Below are 24,272 nucleotides of genomic sequence, written 5' to 3'. Positions count from 1 at the left end.
GCTTTAGGCATGATGATAAAAAGTGACAGCGACGAAAGGTATACTCGATAGATTGATACTTTGAAACGTTTAACTGAGATTATTATTGTTGTTGTGGTTAATCTGTTGTCGCGTGGTAGTATTTATACAGTTCGTTGGATCAATTGATATTCATATCTCTTGATTGGTTCGCTTTTTTTCTTTTGTGTTTATTGTAATTCATTAGGTTTTGTGTTTAGTGAGTCAATTTCTTATGTTTTCCGTGAGGTTCGCTTGCTCAAATGGCCAGTTACAATCAATAATTTCGCTCTCGGCTTATAGCCGATGGTTTTACCTTTTTTTTTGGGCAGCTTGAGTGTAGCGTAAAGACCCTGAAAGTCAGGGTCTCGGCTTATAGCCGAGATCGGCTTATAGGTGAAGAAATACGGTATGTATACATCCGGCTGTACCAAGCTGTGTTCTCATAAGAATTATAAGGGGTACACAAAGGAAACTGAGGAGTCTAGCTTTAACAATAATTTCCCAAAGGTAAAGTGAATAGTCAAGTAATTCCTAATAATTCATTCATCATTTAAAAGTTCAAAACCTGAGGGATGTGAAAAAATCATGATAAAATGCAAAGGAAGAGTCAAATATTACAAACCTGAGCAACAATGACTACATGCCTTCCACTAAACTTCTTTTCAAGTTCACGTACTAGACGGGTCTTCAAGAAAAATAAAAGGCAAAGTAGTAATTAAACAGAGGCCAGGCATTTGCCAGCTTTTATTTACACCCTGATTTTCTTATTCAGATTCAGACAATTTAGCTCTCAGTAGATCTCATCCTGCAGGGAGCTCCTCTCAGAAATAATATTTGTCGTCTCGATCAAACTTTAAATCAGACTGGGGCGACATTTTCTTTCATCACAGAGGACTCTGGTAAACAATATACTGCGTGCAGGGCTTGACACTAACAGTAGCCAACTAACCACAGACTAGTAGAAATTCAGTTTTTGCCTTTGGTTTCAATTTCCACCAGCCAGTTTGGCTAGTAACCAAACTGAAATTGTCCAGACATCCAAGATGTCACTCGCCTCTTGCCTAGTAAGTTGAAAAGTTAGTGTCAAGCCCTGTGCACATGCAGTGTTATTACCAAAATCATGATGATCTAGACCGATTCAGGAGTGCCTTTATAATCATGATACAACACTTGTGTTGAAATTTCACAAATGTTTGAGTAACACTTTCCACAATTTGGAAGAAGTATCATACCACCATTTTCAAAAGAAATAAGACAAAAGCAGATTAAAAATACTTGACAGAGACAGACCTAAAACTTTATCACACCAATTATGGTAAAGGTTCTGTGTCTGCAAAAAGGAACCTCATCCCATCAGCTGGATAAGGTAAGGTTGCTTCCTTCATATTTTGTCAAAGATTTTATTTCTTCAAATTGTAAAACACGGTTCTACCTTCAAGTCTAGAAAATCACATAAATGTTACAGATACAAGTGTCTTTCAATTACACCTTTAACCACCTATATTTCACAAAAATGCGGGTAGATCATATAGAGTAGAGACACAACGACCCCTTTCCTTGAAGATTTGATTCTTCAACTCTTCGACTCCCAGAAATGATTAGCATGTAACTTCTCCCTTTAACCCATTGACACTTGCGTGTAACACGTGCCAACAAAAAGTCAAAATTTTGGAGAAACCAAGAAGGCAAACACAGTGCGCAGTAAATTTTTAAAAATCAGCTTTTCCGAAAAACAAGCTCCAGTGAAAGAGAACTAATTAAAGAACTTATTTCTGGCAAGAAAGCGATAGGTGCATATTATGTTTTAACTCAAAAATCAAGATGAAAGATAAAAATCGCTAAATATTTTTGCATGTGTGAAAATGGGCATGTGGATCATATTTCAAAAGGGAATATGCAAATTTGTCTGTGAGTGAAGAGATCTCAAGTTCCATGGAATCTATCAATAGGAAGCAAGACTAAAATGGCCAAGAAATATTTCGGGACGTCAGATTTATTCAAAACAGTTTTTAATTTGTTGTTATAAGCAAAAAACGTACGAATTTCTTACGTGTACAAAGCCCACGCGGTAAAATTCATCATGCTTAGATCGTTGTTTACTTGCCTTCATGGCCAGAAATTGCACAGCATTATGTTGAAAATTCTGAAAAAACTTCGATTTGAGGCAAAATCTTATATTAAACTATACTTTTTGAACACATTGTTACTCGAACATAATATTTACCGGGCCATTGAATCGTCAAATTGTTGCCAGGCCCTGCTTGAAGTCCGAAAGTTCCATTTTCACTTTACGTCCATAATTTGCTTCGCCTTAGAGAATCATAGTGTCCTTGACTCGAGAGCTTATTCTGTCACTTTTAAGACCTGGATATCCATTCTTTTCCAAGCAGAGTATTCTATAGCATTGTTACTTTACATTCTGAATTCCACAAGGTCTAACTCGACTGCAAATGAACGAAAAATCCGACCTGAAAATTTTGAGGGTCGGCCGCGTGGACGCCATATTTTCAAATTTGATCATTTAGTGAAGACGCATAGAGTAATGCCCCTCTAGTACCCCCTAAAGTCGAAAAAATATATGCGCAAACAACGGATTCTGATTGGCTTATTGATCTCCAAACTATAGAGGAAGTTTGGGGACAAAACTCCACTCAGTATGGGAGGTAGGGGGGAAAGTGTTCTCGCGTGAGGCGATCGCGAGGTTCAGGCTGTTACAGGCGGTTCAGGTGTCAATGTGTTAATATCCATACATCATCCAGCAAACAGGCAAAAAAAAAATACTCAAACTCATCAGGTTTAAGTTATTATCTTGATCTAACACCAAATTCTTCTAACTAATGTACAAGGAAACATGTAGCAGCTCGAGGGGAGAATTAATAATCAGATCTTGGAAATTAGAGGGTTAAGACAAGGGGAAAGTTTTCTTGAGAAATTGCTGTGCTGCATTGGTGGGAGGTAGTACAAGATAATTTGGTCTTATCACCTGGGTTGATAATGTACACTGTCCACCATTGAGAGTTTCTAAAGCTGACTTTTTCAAGCATTAGCCCTTTATCCAACAGTATAGCAAATAGACCGGTTCACGCTCTTGAGTGCATGCTGGGTAATTAGGGCAAGCAAATCCAAAATGGCGGATACGAACAACACTCTTTTGCTCGATCTGAATACTTATAGTTCAATATAGAAGTCACAGCTACATTTTGAGCTCTTTATGTTATTGCCATCTCGCTCAAAAGTCGTTGACAGTTCAATATCCCAACAACACGATCATGGCCACGCACCTCGAAGATTTTTTGGAACTTTCATGTGGGGAATTGCAGTTTTATCTTAAACAGCGAGGTTTGCCCTCTGGAGGGACACACTCGGATCTTGCTGCTCGTGCTTTGGTAGCTTTTGAACATAAAACGCCTATTCGAGATTCGGCCGAAAGCCAAGCCAAGTCACTACAAAATGAACATGTAGAACTACTACGCACATGCGGTATAAAGGATCCGTTATCCATGGTCGATTGGGAGGACTGTGTAACAAAGTGGCCGCATACAAACATTGGTCAAATATTCTCGTTTATACTTGGAAAAAAAGCTTTCGACACTGACTATATTGGTCAATATAAAATCAGAAAAGCGTATTCATACTTTAAAAGTGGTTTTGTGCACACTGTATACTCAAAAACAATTCATGGACAAGACAAAGTTCTGTTGTTTGCATCTGTCACTCCATCTCAAAGAATTCGCGAAGAACCTCATAAAGTGTGGATAATTTGTAAATCTCCCGGTGAAATTCTTGGGGCATATTGTAGCTGTACAGCTGGATACAGTCAGTGCTGTAATCATGTCATAGCCCTTTTATATAAAGTTGAGTTTGCCAACCAGAAAGGTTTCACAGATCCTTCCTGCACAGATAAGGCATGTGTGTGGAATAATACTAGCAAGAAAGACATCCAACCCATGAAATTAAAGGACATGGTGTTCCAAAGCCACAAGGTAGTCAAAGAAAACCCAAGTTATGCTATTAATAGCAAGGAAAAACAGAACTTTGATCCTCGGCCAGAATCCTTGAGGGTTGTTACCGAAGAAAGCAAGCAAAAGTTTCTAGCTTCTCTTCGAAACATAAATCCTGATGCTGTCATCCATATTTCATATGCACCACCAACTTCTGATGATGTTCCCCCATCACTACAAATTATAGCTGATGATATATCCTCTAAAAACAATGGTGTAGATGCTGATGAATTAGTGAGACAATTTCTGGAACAATTATCTTTCAATGACAGTAGCATTAAAGAATTAGAAAAGGCCACAAGGGATCAGGCTAACTCCAGTATATGGAAAGAGCAAAGAAAAGGTAGAATAACTGCATCTCATTTTCATGAAGTATACACAAAGACAAAAACAATTCTTAGAAAAAGAAAGCCAAATTGCAAAGTAACACCTCTTCTTGAGCGAATTTTAGATTGTACCGATCTGTCAATGATACCTGCCATTAAATGGGGAAGAGAACATGAGAGAGATGCTGCTGCATCATTCTTTGCACAAGAATCCAAAAAACACAAAAATGCAAAGCTTCAGACTTGTGGCTTGTTTATATCTAAAACTTACCCTTTTGTGGGAGCTACCCCAGATGGTATTTTTCACTGCGATTGCTGTGGTCATTCTTGTATTGAGTATAAATGTCCATACTCACTTGCAGACATGAAATTTGATGAGCATTGGAACAATACAACTTATCTAGAATTAGTGAATGGGAATATCATGCTCAAGAGAACCCACAGTTATTATTACCAGATACAAGGACAAATGGCCCTAACAGGATGTCCTAAAACCTTTTTTGTTGTTTGGACTCCACTTAGTGGTGCTCATATTGAAATTATTGAGTTTGATTTAAAACTGTGGCAAGATATCATACCAAATCTAACAATTTTTTTCAAGACTTATGTTGCTAGGGTGTTGCTAGGTACTAGGCCTATTTATTATTGTGCTGTCTGTGAAAAACCCTGTCTTGAGCCAGATGAAATTGAATGTGATGATGAAAACAGTGTTCAGTGTGAATGTTGTATGCTATGGTTTCACTGGGCCTGCTCAAATTTTGAACAAGAATCAACATTCATTTGCAGATTTTGCAATGAACAAGCAATAGATAATGATTAAAATTATAGAGTGGAAGCAATATGACCTCAACAAACTACTAAATAGTACAAAATAGTGCGGATGAAACCAAAACATTATAGTATTTAGTATTACTAAAGTTTCAAAGTTATTGTTTGAACATTGTTGTAGCTATATACAAACATGTTTGTGTAATTCCATAAAGGAATTGTATTCTAGAAGATGTGTAAATAAACTTGACTACCATAGCTTATAACCTGTGAGAAAATTGAATGGGAACATTTTGGACTGGTACAAAATGCAAACATAATTGATGAAATGAAATCTATGTACTCAAAGGCTTTTTCATATTACATATTGCTGCACAAATGATGATTATGTCATCCAAATGGGAAAGAATGCTAATGGGAATTTCTTGCTTTAACATAGCAAAGTCTTTAATTCGCTTGATAGCCTGCTCGACATAAATCCGTACATTAGCAATAAGTGATGTGTTCCTAACATCAGCACCTGACATCTGGAGATTGGAATGCTTGGAGGGTGGAATTGTTAGAGAACATTGGTAGTATGCTAACAGGTCATGAATCTTGAATCCCCTGTCTGCCATAACTTGGTCATGTGGCTGAAGATAGTTTAAGAAACCACTGTTTTCTACAATAAAAACATCAGATGACCTCCCACTGAAGGTCTCAGAGACAAATGATATGTGGCCATTTGGTGTTATCCCTATCAAAAACTTTAACGTGTAGTGTTGTTTGTAATTTGACCAACACATTGCCGCATTCTCTAAGCTTGATGGGGTTTCAGAGAATAGTTCTGTGCAGTCAATGATGACTCTACACTTTCTGTAATATCGTCGAAACATATCAGGCATATTTCTTTGAATTAAATACCTATCTGGCCAGGAAATCATCCACTTTAATTCTTTAGACATCAGCTTAACCCAAGTGGTAAAGACAGAGCTGACAGTCGCCTCGGAAACTTTGAACCTTAAAGCCAGATCAAATACAAAGAGTCCTAGCTTGATTCGCATCATGGTTAGCAAAAACTCTTGCTCCAAGGTTAGAGCTCTCTGTACATTATTTGACCTGGGCTTGGTGGTGTCCTTCAAAGCACTTTCTTTGTCTCCTTTCCAGTAGTGCATACACATGGCTTTTTCAAAGAGTGTATTAAACATCAATTGAAATGTTTCTACGTTAGGGAATCCAGTGAAACGCTGGACATCTTGCTCTGTTGTTAAATCAGCAAACTTCATACTTCCGTATGTTAGCGGATTTATTATCAAGCATTGAGTTCCTTCTTCTTTGAAGCTTGAGTTATTGGATGCCTCAGCAGTAGAGACAACTTCGTGTCTTGCCACAAGCTTTCTTTTCTTGGGTGAAGGTTTGTTAGAGTCACTTGGCACCATATACAAAGTTGGAGTTGGTGAGGAGTACGTTGGCTTTCCATATTGAAAGTGATTCGAACAAACAGTCTTGTAGTTGCCGGGTTCGAATCCAACAAGTCCTTTGGATATGCTGGCAATCCATTGGGCTCTTTTCTTTGGATCCTTCGGAATAAAATGCCAGCGAAGATTTTCGACATGTGACCGTTTCACTATCTTTTTTGGATATCTTGAGTCGTTGTTACAACCTCCAACACAACATCGGTAGTTAACCATTATATATCTTATTTTTTGACGCATTAAAATCGAAAATACAGAGCTCAAAATGTAGCTGTGACTTTTATCTTGAACTGTCAATACTAAAAATTGCGACCAGTTCTGAAACAAAGCCGATATTCATTAAGTATTCAGATCAAGCAAAAGAGTGTAGCCGAGCGTGTCCGCCATTTTGGATTTGCTTGCCCTAATTACCCAGCATGCACTCAAGAGCGTGAACCGGTCTATTCAATCTCACAAAGTGCTCTGATGAAGGGCTGACACTTGAAATACTCTGTGGTGGCAAATTTTAATTATTGACTCAGTTCATAAAATCAAACCCTTAGCTGCTTTATTCAATAAGGGACAGGCGTTTGATAATTCCTACCAATCCCAATTTCAAATGCAATATATAATATATCTTTAACTACCTGGATCTTCTGGAAGGATCTGATTTGTGGTACTGGTACAAAAATGACAATAGCCTTTTTCCCTCCTGCATCGACTTCCTATAAAATTATTGAAATCTGTAAGTACTGGCGTAAATATAGAAGTTTACCGAACTACTTATGGATGTAATTTCAGGTTTTTACACTGAAACACAATCTTTAAAGTGTGTAAGCTAACAAAAATCAAACTTAACAAACCTTGGCTCCAGAGATGTACAGTTCTCGAAGCTGCGACTTAAGATCAGTAGAGTTCAATTCTAACTCGAGAAGAGCCTACGAATCGAATGAACACAAAGTTTTTCCCACGTGAGCAGACATACACAAATTATACCACTAAAAAATTGTGCTGCTTTCATTCGTTAATTTCAAGGGTAAAAGTTTGTTAAAATGAAGTAAAAATCGTACCTCTGCCACGCTTTTCTCCAATTCATTTGGCTCGGCATTTCCTGGCTTGATTATTTTTTGTGCCGTGATCATGGCTGATCTAAAGGTGAACACAACTCAGTTACGACAACGGAAAAATAGAGTGAGTAAGAAAAGCCATCGGAGAACAATCATGACTCAATCTCAGGATCAAAGAGTTAATAAGCCACAAAAGATACGTTAAACTACTATTTTCGAAGAACTAGGGCTAAAATAGAGTAAGCTTTTACTTAACATCCTTTATTACCCACTTTCTGGTGAAGGCAGCCGTAAAGAGACCGACATGCGCACAAGCTTCGTCACTTGTGGGCTCGAAGCGCAAGTCTTTAAAAAGAATTCCGCTGTCCAGCTTACCCGCAGACTCTGCGCGGGGAAGGGCGCGGGGATTTTAAAGCAGAAAACAAATTTAAAACGACCTAAGAAGTAAAATAAGCAAACTAAAAAGTGTTACAAGAATTGTCGTCGCTCTGCTCACTTTCTGAAAAGAAAATGGATGAGGAAATTGAAGTGTTGCAGTATTCTTTTGAATTTTCTGTTTTTTTTTTTTTGCGGTATTTTGGTGACTAAAGTCCCACATTTTCACAGTTTCTATTGTGAATCAAACATGCATGTCCAACAGCCCTGGGTGCGAAGTTTAACAGGTCGGGTTCAAAATATGGGCAATATATTCGACGTTGGGCATTGCCTTCTTGATAGATGCAGAACTCATCCGGCGTTCACGCCGCCTGTTGTCGCACCAAAGGTGAGAAAAAAAAAAAAAAAAACACACCTGCGTATATTCCCAAGTTGTCCAACCTCATAATTAGAGTCTATGTAAGCTTGGGTGTGGCACTTAGCCTACGCTTGAAACCTTTGGTCCAGTTTAGAATCCACCTTGAACAAGAAAAACAAAATTTATTCCTTAAGTAAATAGTAAGCAGACAAAATATTGACAGATTACCCGACAGAAGAGAGCATGTCTTTAATCTGAAGCATGACATTCTTGATTAAAGTAAACTGAATTTGACTTAAAATCTTTTAATCCTTCGCATTCTTTTTTAATGCAGAGTGAACCCAAATATATCAGATATTAACTAAAAATGAGCCTAAGCCTCAAACACCAGCTTTCAACTATTTAAACCAATTATTATATGGCTGTGTCTCACAGGGACTGGGAACTACCGAATTCACGAATTTGATTGGCTGAAATCAATATGCCGGTCGAGATTTTCCCATCTAGACCGGCATCTAGACCGGTCTAAAAAAAAAAAGGAACAAAGAATATAAAAAATTGGCATATAAGACAGCCATATAATAAACATCTTATTAACCGAGCTAGGTCGGTCTGTATGGGAGAACCTTGACCTCGGTCGCTGGTACAGACCGCACTACGTTCGCTCTGTACTGGCGACCTCGGACAACATTCTCTCATACAGACCTCCCGCTCGGTTAACAAGAACTAAGTATTGCTCCAGTGATCACAACGTTCACAAACTGATGTTCGTAAAATTGATTCAACAGTTACTTTGTTAAACGAACACCGTGAGAACTAAAATAAAAGTACAAACAAATTATAAGTGAGATCGTGTAAATAATCGGATATAAATACATTTCATAAAACAAAAGTTACAAGACAAAGGTAAAATAACGATTTACAATTAACGGTAAAATGATGTCGTAAGCAACTTTCGCTTGAACTAAATTTTAAGTTTTCACTTACTTCAAAACGATAAATCACAATCAAAGAAAGGATACAACTTGCTTAATTAAATAAACCAAAAAAAGACGTAAAAAATATTTACCTTGGTGCCGCTTCACCAGAACAATTAAAAAGGGTTTAAGGTGGCTCAACACAGATTTTGAAACTTTCACCATTTTCTCTAAAACCCTTGATCTCTCGGTGGCCAAAACTGGCAGCAAGCAAGTTAACAACATAAACTTTGTTTTTGCGATAGTTAAGGTGACGTAGGTGCCCTTGCCGTGGCGACATGAATCAAATAGGCAATTAAAATCGGTTTTGTTACTTTGTAGAAAATCTAATCATTAGATTTTCATTATAATTTGCGTGCAAGGAGATTGCACCGATACACACAAATTAACACCTATTTGCTAACAACTTATCAGAGAGGTCTTTTGATTATACCTTGTGGAAGGTTCACTCGATTTTCTAGAATTTCCTTTGTTTAAAATAAATTTTTTTCGATACTCCAGTTACTTATTTCCTAAAGTATTTTTGCGCCATATTTCGTGAAATTCTAATGACTGGTTCTCAAGAAATAGGCATATTTCCGAGAAATTTTCCATTCAATCGCAATTTGTTTTACTTACTAGGCATGTGCTACATTTAACTGGTTTCTTTCGGTAACGACGAAAAAGCTGAGAATTGCTGGGTTCTTTGCGCTATAAACTTTTCTAACATATCTTTGTAATAAAAGATTAAAGCCCTCAATACACTGCGCCAACTATAGAGAAAAATAGCACAGATAGTGCGGGTACCTGTCGAGTAAATAAAATGACCGCTCTATTGACGGCATGTTTGTTTTTTACAATCCATGTGCGCGCGCTGAATTGCATCTGCAAAAGCGGGCGCGAAAACTGTGTTCAGCCACCTTAAGCACGGCGGCTAAAACTTCGCTTTCAGTTGAAAGATCTTGCGTCAACTGATAACAAAAGAAAACAACTTAACCTTTATACAACTTGCGGGCTGTCGCGGCGTTTTCGTGAGCGCTTGCGATACGCGCGTGCAACTAAATAAAGGTCGCGCGCTGATGTTACGAGGCCGCGCGTGCAACTAAATTAAAATTCGCGCGCTGCTCTATTGCGTCAGTTACAGTTACAGCAGACGAAAAGAACATGAGGATGAAAGTGTGTTAACCATCCAACCCTAAAGAATGACCAGCATCTAATTTCTCCTTACAATTTCACCTCTGAATCAAACGTAAAGGTTACAAGAATAGAGGAAATGATCAAGAACTAGAGAAGCCCTTGATTTTTTAAAATTCTCTTAATCAGTACCTTAGGAAATGTGAAGATAAAAGGATGGAGAATATGCATACTGATGTTAGGCTTTAGAGGGTTAGGGAGGTGGAGGAATTGTCAATACGCCATGTCTGTATGGGAGGTGGAGGAGTGGTCACAACACCATCAAGTATTGTGTCCTCTTCTTGATCAACGTGTGAGTTTTAAAAATTGTGTCAGTCACATTTCTCGATATTTCTGGCTATTCAGAGGTTGTTCATGAACAAATCTTTCACAGTTTAATTTCAGGTAAGAAAAGAAGGGGAGAATGTTAATCACATCAGGAACGTTAACCTTATCAATTCCAAAGAGTGACTACCTACTCATTTCTTCTTATTGGATCTCTACTGACTCAGACATTACATCACAAGAATAAAGATGACTGCTAACTGAAAAAGCTATCGAGTGTTTTGAAAAAGAAATTCCCTGTGTAAGTATCAAAGAAGGTGTTTAGAGAACAGTATGGAGACTAATGACACCAATGTTAAAGTGGAAAGGGTTTAGCTCCGAGGACTCCTGGGTCCAGCTTTATTTATTGTTTTTTTCTTTACATACCTCTAGATGTCAAACATGAATTTAACAAACTAAGAGATTTAAAGCTCTTTCAATCTTATCAGTGATTGACAAATTGTGGTGATCATGATAAGAAAAAATGACAGTAAAATATATCTTTAGAAAAATTTTCAAAATTTCTGGCTAAAGATTGAATAATTATGTTCTTATATCCTTGCTGTAATTGTAAACAAACTAATTCAGTGTTTATGGCAATTAACACAACTATGGTGAGTAACATTTGTATTCAAAACATTTTGAAGACGTTAAAGATAGTGACCACAATCAATGCAATTTTATCACTGTTATAACCTGTTAGAAATTCAGAGTTACAATACAGCTCACTCACAACCTCAACTTAATTTCCATTTGCCATGTTTGGCTTGAAGAAGTAAAATTGGAAATGGAATTTTGGATAATTCTGGGCTAGTAATAAGATCCCCTCCTTCAGGACCCTCCCATACTGGAAAGAAAAGAAAAAAACAAATCAAGCAAACAAACAAAAGGAAAGAGAAGGAGAGAGAGGGAGAAAAAAAATTTGAGACTTGCTATCCTACAACAGTTCATCTTAACCACATTACATCTAAAGTTGAAAAATGCATCTGTAGTGGTACTACTCAAATTGACAGGAGAGTTCTCAAACAAAACTATGTACAACTAGTACAAACAACAAGAAATGTAAGTGGAATCCTTAACATTAGTACCACAGTCACTTTCAACATGGAGCATGCACAGAACAGAGTAAAAAAGAAAGACCGTTTTAGAACCAAGCTACATATCAGTGGTTTCTTTGGAGGATTGCACAAGTGTGTACCATACCTTTCTGAAAAAAAATTATTCCTAAGCCCTCCTCCCTTCTGAAAATTATAATTTTTAATCATAAATTTCTATAAATCTCCTAAGGATGGGAAGGGTCTCCTTACTACTTAGTCAATGAAATCTTTTTGCAACCTGACTCTAACTTGATCCTGCATCAAAACTTTCATGTCATACACAGTGTCCAAAATCCCTCAAAGTAAAGAAACGAGTTAGAAAAGGTTCAACTTTTGAGTGTCATTATATTTAAATGCAGCAACTACAATATCAAACTTGTCCAATAATGGAAAATATGATAATTTAGAAATGTCCCAAAACTAGCTATTTTCATGAATTTGTGATGCAGATTTACAAACATTACAACTTCATGCCCATTACTTTAATGAAGAGCAAGAAATATTGTTCCCCTGAGCATGAACTGAACATGTGTTTGAAACAGTTCCACTCTTATTGCCATATTGCAGCAATGTTTAATTTTGTGAAACTGTTAAAACAATTAATAACACAATCTTGAAATTCAAATGTCACAACAAAGAGCAAGATATCTTATTCTTTTTGCCCTTTGTCCTCTGCTTGTTTGGTTTAAGTGTGATAATATCTCCAGTCTCTACTTGTTGTGTTGCACGTGCATTGTTGTTTCCACCTTGTGATGCACTCACTGGTGAGGTTGTATTAAACATTCCAGCAACTGTGAAAGAGAAGTTAAAGAACATCTTTAAAATTATAATTTGGATATATCAACAAAGTTGAAATGGTAAATTGGCCACCGTAATGATTACAAAAGCTGACGTTTCGAGCGTTAGCCCTTCGTCGGAGCGAATAGAGGAATTGTGGGTTGTGTGGGCTTTTAAAGGCAGAAAATGGAGCTACGTTATTGGTGGGTGCATGGCACTAATTTATTCATGTTTTTCTCGTTGCCATGCACCCACCAATAACGTAGCTCCATTTTCTGCCTTTAAAAGCCCACGCAACCCACAATTCCTCTATTCGCTCCGACGAAGGGCTAACGCTCGAAACGTCAGCTTTTGTAATCATTACGGTAGCCAATTTACCATTTCAACTTTGTTGATATATCCAAATTATTTCGTTACTCCCACCGACGCAGCCCCAAACAGTTTCTTTCGAAACTATCAGCCTTTATTCATTTAAAATTATAACACTGCTACTGGTAATACCAAGGTACTCCATTAAATTTTCAATTCCTAGTGGGCAGTCAGGAGAATTTCTTGTGAAATCTTTGGAATTTATGGGTTGAGTGGTAAGAGCCAAAGACTTTTCAACCATTTTAGTACACTCGAGGTTGAGGGAGTTTGGTAACAACTAAAAAAACCATTTCAAGTTGGACATAAGAGGTATTAGAAGCAAAGAAAAAAAAGCAAATCAGTAGTTTTAATTATTTAAGCAAATATTTCAGTGTAGGTATACTTTCATTGCAAGTGCAAGTGGTGAAACTTTACCATTTTTGTGTTGTGATGGTTTTGGTTCCTCCACATCAACATTTTGCAGTATTTCTAAATACTTCTCTGTGAGATACATGAATACTAGAAGAAAACAAAATTAATCCATTAGACAAAGAAAACTTCAAATGACTGATATACATGAAAATCATGTTTTTATCAAGTTTATTTTTGACAAAATATCTAATCAGCTGTGTGGAGGCGTGGTGGCCTCATGGTTGGTGCGCTCGACTCCGGATTGAGTTGTCCAGTTTCGAGCCCAGGCCAGGACATTGTGTTGTGTTCTTAGGCAAGACACTTTACTCTCACAGTGCCTCTCTTCATCCAGGTGTATAAATGGGTACTGGCAAATTTAATGCTGGGGGGTAACCCTGCGATAGACTGGCATCCCATCCATGGGGGAGTAGAAATACTCCTAGTGGCTTCATGCTACAGAAACCGGAGTTAAGCACTAGCCTAATGGGCCACTAGGCTCATAAACAGACTTTACTATATAATCTGCTGTTGTTTTGTTAAAATAACTTGACCATGGGTCTCTTCAATGTACTCAGGTGCAAACAATGGACTAGTGCATGGGGTAATTTTGATTGGCTAGGTCATATGTAGTTTGGTGAGTTCTACAAATAGTTCATGCTTGAAAGTGTTTAAGACCTTTTCTTAATATGTGTTTTATTAACTGTACTCAAGCACATACACAGTCCAAAGTATTCTGTAAAACATTACTGTTTGCCTTTTAGAACGTGTGTTTCACAAGTCCAGACTAAAGGTAAAAATGTGACATTATCATCATGATCAAGTTAAAGGACAATCATGGTTGATTGTGTGTTTCAGTTCTCTATGTGGTAGTAGTTCTCAAAAGGACTATCATTGGTAGCTTTTGAAAACCTCAGAAGAAGTCATCATCAGTGTAAAAGATGATGAGTTCTTCTCAGGTTGTCGAAACATCAGCCACTGCTACCAACACAATCCCTCCCACAATTAATCTCACTTGGATGATCATAACACACAATCAAATATTACCCTTTGGTTTGAACCAGTTGCAGTACATTAATCATTACAATAGATAGAAGAGGAAAAGAACAATGTAGATCAGCATATCTAACTAGTTTACTGTACTTTTTACTTACCATCATTAACATTTAGATCTTCTTTCACAGAAGCTCGATAAAATTTTAACCTTAATCGTTTGGCTAGTTCATCTGCCTCTTCACTGAAACCAAAATAAAAAACAAAGTAGCATGAATTAGTGCCAACACTGTAAGGATAGCATTTTAGTCCATGCAAACACAAACCATACTAATTTCGAATTTATACGCCAATTAAGTGTTAATTCCTAAAACGTTCACTACACAAGTATCAATTAATTTAGACCAGAGGAACTGATAGTAAAGGAGTCTTCCAAGTTTTTAACACTCTGACCCTTTATTTCAATTGAAAATCCTCCAATCTAGGTATACCATGCATTTGCTTCCAGCATGGAGTATTCTAGAGGCATTTGTAAACAAAGGTTACACTCTACGTCTGGTAACTTTGAAAGACAGATCGCAGGTGATTTTATTTTTGAGACACAATCTGCACAAAACTTTTAAGCATTTGAGAATTCTGGAGATGAATAGATTAAAAGGTGTTCTCCTACAAGGAAATTCTGGTCTCAAGAAGATATTTTTGTATTCCAAAAACTTTCTCAAACCTATAAAGGTTGATAGTTTCTAAAGAAACTGTTTGTGGCTGCATCAGTGGGGGTAACGAAATAATTTGAATGTATCAACAAAGTTGAAATGGTAAATTGGCCACCGTTACGATTATAAAAGCTGATGTTTCGAGCGTTAGCCCTTCACTACAATGAAGGGCTAACGCTCGAAGCGTCAGCTTTTATAATCGTAACGGTGGCCAATTTACCATTTCAACTTTGTTGATATATTCAAATTATTTCTCAAACCTAATTTGTCTCAAAGAAAGATGTACATGTAAGAGTGCTGCTCTGTATGCGGTTACAATAAATCAGACAGCATGAAAATTTAACACAACAAACTTACACTTTAACTAATGCTTGATCAATCAAATCTATTTTGTTTTGAACTAACACCATTGGTATATTTCCACATTCATCTTCTACCTGAAAAGGTATAATCAATAAGACAATTGTTAACTTTTTATGGCCTTGCGCGAATATCTGTATTCACCTTTGTGTTCCTTATACATTTCCTATGGAACTGACAAGGAGAATTTGTTTGACCATCATGAACTTTTAGTTTCCTATCATTTTCATTATTCTTGTGACTTAAAGTTTGCTTGGCATGGATGCTGTGGGGAGGAATTAGATCCCAGTCCCTCTTGGGAGCTAAAGGGTTAATCAAAAGAACAAAAGAAAGGGAAGATCAATGAAAGTTGAACCAGCCTGGCTGTGTTCCCATACCATGAAACTAGTAGGGGTATTGCTGATCCCCTTGGATTAGGGATTTCATCATGGATAAGCATTGCATCACCTTTCCCTAACAGCTAGCATGAACCTTAGAAATTCATACCTCCAATCTCATGCCAGTTCATACCTGCCGAACTATTTCTCACGCCTGGCAGAAAAATTCAAGCTATTACAGGCTTACTATGTGAAGTATTAAGAACTAACATGAATCCGTAAACATACTATTGCAGTTAATTGTATCTGAACTTTCATTTTAGTTGAGGCTTTGAATGAGGACCCCAAAACTGAATGCATTGCATGTTGAGTATAGCTAAGGTACTATTGGACTGAAACTTTCAAACTGTGGAACATTACTATTGCATCTCTTCAGGCTTACAATGATCCTTGCTACAAACCTTTAAAGCCAGATTTTCTCACACACTGAATCAAAAATTGCAATATATTTTAAAGCTTTCAGTTTTAGAGTGTTCAAGTTTTCATTGGCTTAACAAATTAGTTTGCTGTTCTTTCGCTTTCCAATGGTAAGAGTCTAATTCTCAGTAATCAATGAATGTATCTTATACACTGTGTTATTGTTTGAAATGGTATGTTCTAAAGATTACAAAAGTGAAGTGTGCATGTAAATTATTCCTAAGAATATACCTTGGTTCTCCATTTTTCAACTGCCTCGAAAGAGTCTCTGTCAACAGTAGAAAAAACAATTGCACAAGCTTGAGCACCTGCAGTTAAGAAAACACAAAGCAATTACACCTGCAAAAAATTAATACTGACAATCGTATGGTGATAATCATTCTTGACCTGTAAAAAATCAAAAGGGGCAGAAATGGTGCTCTCTGGTAATTTTTCAAATGGTCCTTTACTTAATGCCACACAATACATCTAAGAACCTCTACAAGTCCAATTTCTTACAAACCAAGTTCAAGGTCTGTATTGTAAATTATGGATTGGGGTTTTTCCTCTCAGACTTATAGCCCAAGCATACTGGCTAAAAATCTAAGGAAAAAAACAAGGTTCTGTTCCATAACTTCGGAACAGTCTGAGTAGTAAATGAGGTTAGTGAAGACATTTATTATATCTCTGGGACAAATAGAGGGAGAAATTTCAGTTCAAACAAACTTTGAATTTAGTGGGCTGTACTATATCTCATTAACCAAGCGCGAGAGCCGTACTGGGAGAATATTGGCCTGAGGTCTTGACAGTACAGACCGAGCGCAGCAAGGTCCGTACAAAAAAGACCGAGGGCCGATATTCTTCCAGTACGGTCCCAAGCAAGCTTGGTTAATAATAGATTTATTATACGACTGAAGTTCAAAGAGACACAAGTGTGGTATCATTCAGGACCATTCGGGACAGTGCCCGGTCCAATACTGAGAGAATATTGACTGGCAATAGAGCATTTTAATTGGTTGATTTTAGTTATTGGCCCTCTGACTGCCCGAGCCGTGTAATAAAGAGAATTATAGCCCACTAAATTGACCAATCATAGTGCACATACAAACTGAGAGATATAATAAAGGCCAACATGAAGAAGGAACTGATGATACAACTTTTGTTCTTGTGAAAAATTCATACTTTGTTAGTTTACTGAGATTTTTTTTCCTATTACAGTTCATAAAATCACAATTGAAAAAAGTTGAAAGCCATTAATAATAATAATAATAATAAATAGATGCTTATAGGGCGCATTTCTAATCTCAATGCGCCTAACAACAGATTATTAAGACATAAGAAAAAGTAATTAATTAACAGTAATGTTTTTTAAACAAAAATGTCTTAAGCCTAGTTTTGAATGTTTCTACTATTTCCGCTCTTTTAATATATTCGGGAATTGAGGGAATTTAGTTAGTTGAAATTTCCCACCTTCAATATTTTTTATCATAAGTCAGGAGAACTGGATGAATTACAAGCAGTCAAGGCTCACAAGTAAAATTCTTTAGAGAAATATTTTGAAACAATAAACCTGTCTGTTTTAAACACTTTGAAATTCCTTGAGAAAACTTTAAATTTTTCTGCTAGGAACTTATTAAAAGAAAAGAAAATTAATGAAGCCACAAGAGAAAACTTTTGCTTATTTATCTTATATCATTTCACAAAGGTTTATTAGTTTTCCTTTACCCAGTAACATAATAATGATATAATGATGTCTTCCTCTGCCAAAAATGAAAAGATAAAATTACACATTCTGTATTATGATAAGAGGAATATCCTCAAAGACTTAAAAGATAGGCCAAAAATCGGCTTCCTAATCACCTAATCTACAAAATTATATGTATATTTAAATATTATGGATATATCAACAAAGTTGAAATGGTAAATTGGCCACCGTAACGATTACAAAAGCTGATGTTTCGAGCATTAGCCCTTCGTCAGAGTGAATAGAGGAATTGTGGGTTGTGTGTGCTTTTTAAGGCAGAAAATGGAGCTCCGATAAGGGCTAACGCTCGAAATGTCAGCTTTTGTAATTGTTACGGTGGCCAATTTACCATTTCAACTTTGTTGATAAATCCAAATTATTTCGTTACCCCCACCGACGCAGCCCCAAACAGTTTCTTTCAAAACTATCAGCCTTTATTTAAATATTAGCCTATTTTCAAAAGAAGACATGAAATGCTCAGTATTGAGATTTGGGCTTGCACGATGTCTCATAAGGAGGTTGTAAGAACACTCCTTTATACTAGGGATGTATACATTGAGTGGATGGTTTTTAGGGGGGTTACTTTCTTATAACATTTTACAATCTTGCTTGCATTAAGATGTCCCTAGTAAAAATAAGGTAAGAAATGTTACAGCATACGTAACATCTATCTAAGAAGTTCTGTATATTATTTCAGTCAGACCCAGATGCCCCATGTGGAGGTGCAGTGGCCCCATGGTTAGTGCACTCGACTCCAAATCGAGTGGTCCGGGTTTGAGCCCCGGCCGGGACATTGTGTTTTGTTCTTAGGCAAGATACTTTACTCTCACAGTGCCTCTCTTCACCCAGGTGTATAAATGGGTACCGGCAATTTAATGCTGGGGGTAACCTTGCGATGGACTAGCATCCCATCCAGGGGGGAGTAGAAATACTCCTAGTCGCTTCATGCTACAGAAACCGGAGTTAAGCACTGGCCTAATGGGCCACTAGGCTCGTAAACAGACTTTACCTTACCTTTACAGATGCCCCATAAATAAAACTGGGCAGAAAGGAAGGAAACAAATGATCTTACTATTTCCTCCCGAAAGTAATGCTCTTTCCCATGGGTCCGTTCAATATCTAGGCATTTCGTTTCTTTGATTAATTTCAGATTTTCATATGCCCTTTATTTGCAGTCACTCTGGAGAGTTACACCTAACAAAACTAAATTACTATACTGAGGAATATCTGACTGGATCAAACTGACTACTGCCGCTGCTTTACTTTTTTTTTTTACAATTAGTTCTTTCTATTTACTTGGATTGCAAGATATCTTATTCTGTTAGGACCAAAGAGAATTTCTGGCTTGAGTCCATTACAAGTAACAAATGTGGACCATTAGGTGGGATTGAACTTGTTGTATGTGAGAATTTTTAGCTCTAGATGGTTATTAGATATCTGTAACAAGGTTAGTCCTTCTTCTAAAGCAAACATATCAATTTTTTAACCAGAAGGTAGCAAGGCGAAATCTGTGAGACTGAGCCAGCCTGATTGACTTGTGCCTAAATTAAGAAGCTCTAAATACATCAATGAAGATCCAGAGTTCAGAAGTCAAGGTGAGAAACAAGGGGTGTAACAATCACCATAAAAATATTACAAGTACATTATACTCATAAGGAGATGAAATTACTTGTTCACATGGGGTCCTCTCGAAAATACTCAAATTCAGGGAGGCTATAGGTCAACATGTTAAGACAGAAAGTACCCGTGGTTCTGTAGACTTGTACAAATGAGACTGTTACATGCTTGACATCTCTAAAATTCACCAGACGCAGTGAGGCGGAAAGGATTTTAAACAATGATAGTAACGCTATTGTGTTCTCTTCTCACGGCGCTTCATAAGGATTTGTTAAAACAAAGACTGCTTTCTTAATAAAAAAATCGCATTGAGAACCCTTAAGCAACCAAACATCCGCTCCAAGGATTTAATTGTTTCACCTTCGATCGTCATTTTATTGTGGGAAAGCTGAATGCAATTTACGGAATAGTCCATTACACGCGAATTCATCAAAGTTGCAGGGTGCGCCAAACAAAATATAAATAATTATACTAAAAAAAAAAAAATCAGTCGCTGTACATGCATATGGCTCATTTACTTTCATAATTCATTTACCCTTTCTCGAGGAAATAATACTTTACCACCCAAACTAAGATTTTAATAACATGATTTCGAAACGATGTAAAATTTTCACCACGATTTAAACAAGTGGATATAAATAGTTGCCAATCATTTTTAATACCTTAGAAACTGCAATTTAACGAAAGGTCTTTCGTTGCTGAAAAGGGTATTAAATGTGATTAAGAAACGATGGAAACTTTGGAAAATGTAACTCAGCTAACGAAAGTCCCACCGAAATATATTCGAATGCAGCGTTCCTTGAGATCGATCGCGATCGACGAAATAAACGAATTCTTTTACACCTGTACTTACAAGGTTTCGAAAAACTGGAGGGTTAAAATGCCCATGTACATTTAACACTCAGACCTGCAATCAAATACAAACACACATCACATCCTACCTCGGTAGTAAGCTTTAGTTATGGCGTCAAATTCCTCTTGTCCGGCTGTGTCCCACAACATGAGCCGAACATCTTCGCCCCTCACACTGCAATAACACAAATTAAAGATCGTTCAGGGAGAACTCTTTAAGCCCACAATTTCGCCCATGAAAACCGGTGATTATTCTCAGTTATAAACACTGCTTAAATATGCATGGAATATTCGGAAATCGCAAAAGCATTTATCACAAAATCGCTAAGCGGTCTTTTCATAAAGTGCATCAATACTCCCGAAGGGTCGCCCAACAGTTATTCACACCCGTTTGCGTTGCTCTCTCTCACCTGATTTGCCTCTCTAAAAAGTCCACTCCTATCGTCTTTTTGTAGTCTTTGGTGAAAATACCTTTGCAGTATCTCTGAATCATGCTACTCTTACCGACGGCTCCATTTCCTACAACCACGACTTTGATCGCAACTTCTACGTCTTCCTCTCGCATAATGGCCGACCAGGTGATCTAAACAAGTCCAAAAATTACCGAAACGTAGGTTCAGGGGTTGACACAGATTAGTTCCGTCCCTTATTAAAACCGAAATCCTCCAAGATCTCGGCAGATGAAAATAAATTTATTTCCGCTAACAAGGCATTGCAGTCGAGACAAATTATCCCTGGATCAAGCGCGTGCACACCCTCTGTTCGATGCACGAAATGACGGCTCACGAATGTAAATGCAGATCGCAGGTCTCCACAATGGAGTCGTTTCCTAAGCACAACTCCTTTTGTTAGTTTGTTGAAAAGAGGTGTTATTGATAACTTCCGAAGATATTGGGCTGTTGTAGCGATTCAAAGATGTGTATTTTCTGGCCTCGTCTCGAACTGTTCTCCGCTAGAAGCATTATGGGTAATTTAGCTTGGTGTTACTGTTGTTATGACAACATTAATTTTTCTTTCTCTGTTTGATATGTTTGAAACCAATGTTATCATAAGTTTTAACGTACATTTCCTTTTCCCGACCTGTTTTCAACATAATAATTGCATGTTTCGCAAATTGATTTGAATTATGTTTAAATATTCTTTCAAATGATCTGAATAGATTAAAACACTTTTTGAGTGTCTGTCAATTCGAGGCTCGATCTTCAACCGGAAGAGAGAAGATTCAGCTGTCACGCATGCGTTCATTCACTCAGGTGTTTGTTCGACTCTAGCCTGTGCACACAGTTATGAAACAGAAGAATTCTGATAATAAAAAGTTTAAAAATCGTAGAGAAAATGTCTGAATTATGTCCCATATCCACCGATTCCTTCTTGGCCTTGGGTCAGCTGGTTAAGTGTCTCTTTCATCGTGGGGGTCGCAGACGGCCTGAATTAATTATGTTTCAGGCTTCTTCTTGAAATTGAGCGTCGAAATCACTTCCGTCTTTTCTTCCATTTTGTCGTCCGCTCATTCGGGAAGCTTCGGCTTCTCACAAGGATCGAAGGGCCCCATTGTGAGGGGAGCTAGAGTTCTTCCTAGAAAGCCGGGCTAATGAGAATGTGCTACTGGATGGAGTCGCATTTTCGAGAATGGATTGACTATAATGGGATTGTATTTCCCATGATTTTAATAGAGCTATACGAAGTGATTTAAAAATGGGAAGATTTTAAGCACATTAAATGGAGACATCTGAATTTCAATTCGGCGTCTCTTTCTTGTTTAGGTTGCTTAAATTCAACGGTGTGGTCTGCCATCAAGTTAAAAGTCTGCGCTTACAAACGCTTCCTCTATTTGAATTAATTATGAAATTATACTTATATACTCATGCAGACGACCATCAGTTTTATCATACAGGTCATGACCTACCCAATACTGCATCCAAACTTAGAGACAGTATGGAAAAAGCAACCAACTGGTACGAATCTAATCTATTAGTTGGTAACCTTAAAAAGTACCAAACCTTAATTATTGGTAGCAGCAATAACTCTGAAAATAACATCGAAGAATGCGCTATCTTAGTAAACAAAGAGAAAATCAGCACGACCGCTACTCTCCAACTTCTCGGAGTCCCAATTGACTCAAATTTGAATTTCAATAATCACACAAATACTATCTGTAACAAAGCCAGTCAAAGGACTAGTGTGCTTTGAGACTCCGCAACTTGATTCCAACAAATGCAAAATTACAACTTTTTAAGGCAGCCATTCTACCATATCTAATCTACTGCCATCTCACATGGCATTTTTGTAAATCTAGTGCTAGTCGCAGATTTGAGAGAGTTCAAGAAAGAGGCCAATGGGCTGTATTCAGAGACAAACACTCCACCTATGAACGTTTGCTGCAGATAGCTAATATACCTTCGCTTTTAAACAGACGCTTACAGGATATATGCATTTTAATGTACAAAGTTAAACCATAACACAACCTTAGCCCTTTGAATATTTGTAATATCTTTCAGAAACACAACTCTTCCTATAATTTAAGACAGGCCGACTTTTCTATTCCTAGATACAACACAACAACTTACGTCAAATATTCACTACGCCATTTAGGACCTAAATTGTGGAGTGAACTGACAACTTATGACAGATCAGCCACAACATTAGCTAGTTTCAAAAACCGCATACGTAAGCGTGACCTCAGCTCTTTATTAGATGATGGCTGCAGGGGTTGTGCTCTATGTAATTCTTAATTCATTTAATTTTTTTTTTCACGCATGATATGAATTAATTTTATTCTTAAGTAGGTATGTCTGCTTGATATTGTATCGAAGTTGTGAGGAGAAATTCTGTCTTGGTCATTCATGAGAGTTAAAGGGTTATTGTGGTCCATCCATGTGTGGTCTTCTCGCAACTCGGTGGAAAGGAAGCATTCCTCATCAGGTGTTCGCGTCCGCTCTGAGCCAAAAGGAGGGCGAAGTACAGAGGACCTTGAGAAGGAAACAATTGGAGGTCGTTTCTATTAGTTAGCGTTCCCTTCCTCCCAACGCACCTACTGGTTTTTCAAATGAATAAAGGCTGATAGTTTCTAAAGAAACTGTTTGGGGCTGCGTCGGTGAGGGTAACGAAATAATTTGAATATATCAACAAAGTTGAAATGGTAAATTGGCCACCGTTACGATTATAAAAGCTGACGTTTCGAGCGTTAGCCCTTCGTCGGAGCGATTAGGGGAATTGTGGGTTGTGTGTGCTTTTAAAGGCAGAAAAAGGAGCTACGTGATTGGTGGGAACATGGCAACGAGAAAAACACGAATAAATTAGTGGAATAAAAAGCGTTCGTTGATACCTGTGGGATTTAGACTGCCGGTTTGAAAGATGAGCTTTTGTTCAAGAGTTTTCCGGCTTTCCGTGCTACCTAAGTGTAAGGAAGGACCGCAGATTGCCATGTGTTGCTTAGAATGGTTAGGTAAATTAAAATGTGTAGCGACTGGTTTCGATGTGTCCTTGTCATTCCTCTCCACGTCGCGAAGGTGTTCTCGGAATCGGTCACCTTGTCTTCTGCCTGTTTCGCTGATGTAAATCTTTTTGCAATAAGTGCAAGTTATGCAATAGATTACATTGGCGGAGGTGCACGTGAAGTACTGGTTTTTCACACGAGGGAGGTGTAGGTACGAGGGAGGGGAGGGAGTGTCGAGTCCAAACAATGGTTGCAAGGAAGGCTATATCAATGGGGTGGGGGGGGGGGAAGTGGGAGCAGTGATTTATCGGTATTTGTTTACTTAATGGTTATGACGATCAAGGAAGTCCTTCAGTCTAGAATTACGCCCGGT

The 24,272-nt window shown here is 37.6% G+C and overlaps 2 protein-coding genes and 1 long non-coding RNA gene across 4 annotated transcripts in view; 1 reads left to right on the top strand and 2 right to left on the bottom strand.

The window, feature by feature from the left end:
- Positions 1–7,927, bottom strand: part of LOC111326980 (small ribosomal subunit protein eS7) — a 12,482-nt gene extending 4,555 nt beyond the window's left edge. The window contains exons 1-5 of one of the 2 annotated variants that reach the window (XM_022931083.2): positions 7,868–7,927; positions 7,599–7,677; positions 7,392–7,466; positions 7,176–7,253; positions 623–685 (exon numbers count right to left, since the gene is read on the bottom strand). In XM_022931083.2, the coding sequence (XP_022786818.2) occupies positions 623–685; positions 7,176–7,253; positions 7,392–7,466; positions 7,599–7,670 (288 nt within the window). In that variant the 5' untranslated portion in view covers positions 7,671–7,677; positions 7,868–7,927. Of the gene's footprint in view, positions 1–622; positions 686–7,175; positions 7,254–7,391; positions 7,467–7,598; positions 7,678–7,851 lie in introns of both variants that reach the window. The other variant, XM_088742250.1, reaches the window with a different exon arrangement.
- A 2,365-nt stretch (positions 7,928–10,292) lies between these two features.
- LOC148717376 (uncharacterized) lies at positions 10,293–12,019 on the top strand. The gene is made up of 2 exons (XR_015994679.1): positions 10,293–10,770; positions 10,852–12,019. It is a non-coding gene; the product is annotated as an uncharacterized LOC148717376 (long non-coding RNA).
- LOC111326970 (ras-related protein Rab-23) lies at positions 11,098–21,421 on the bottom strand. The gene is made up of 7 exons (XM_022931064.2): positions 20,874–21,421; positions 20,553–20,638; positions 16,503–16,579; positions 15,475–15,554; positions 14,566–14,648; positions 13,439–13,522; positions 11,098–12,669 (listed from the first exon to the last, which is right to left on the bottom strand). The coding sequence occupies exons 1-7, from the start codon at positions 21,026–21,028 to the stop codon at positions 12,506–12,508; spliced, it is 729 nt and encodes a 242-aa protein (XP_022786799.2). The 5' UTR covers positions 21,029–21,421; the 3' UTR covers positions 11,098–12,505.
- Between the last annotated feature and the right edge of the window lie 2,851 nt (positions 21,422–24,272).

The sequence above is a fragment of the Stylophora pistillata genome, chromosome 13 (assembly GCF_964205215.1).
Source record: "Stylophora pistillata chromosome 13, jaStyPist1.2, whole genome shotgun sequence".
NCBI classification, from domain to species: domain Eukaryota; kingdom Metazoa; phylum Cnidaria; class Anthozoa; order Scleractinia; family Pocilloporidae; genus Stylophora; species Stylophora pistillata.
The sequence above is the reverse complement of the archived record's forward strand: the minus strand, read 5'-3'. Positions and strand labels throughout refer to the sequence as shown.

Bases quoted from the DNA above. Each gene is read 5' to 3' on its own strand.
- LOC111326970 (XM_022931064.2), bottom strand. From the start codon at position 21,028: ATGCGAGAGGAAGACGTAGAAGTTGCGATCAAAGTCGTGGTTGTAGGA. The intron at 14,649-15,474 runs GTAAGTTTGTTG...TTTTGGTTTCAG, and splicing joins GATCAAGCATTAGTTAAAGT to TGAAGAGGCAGATGAACTAG. The intron at 12,670-13,438 runs GTAAAGTTTCAC...TCTCTTTCACAG, and splicing joins ACCATCACAACACAAAAATG to TTGCTGGAATGTTTAATACA.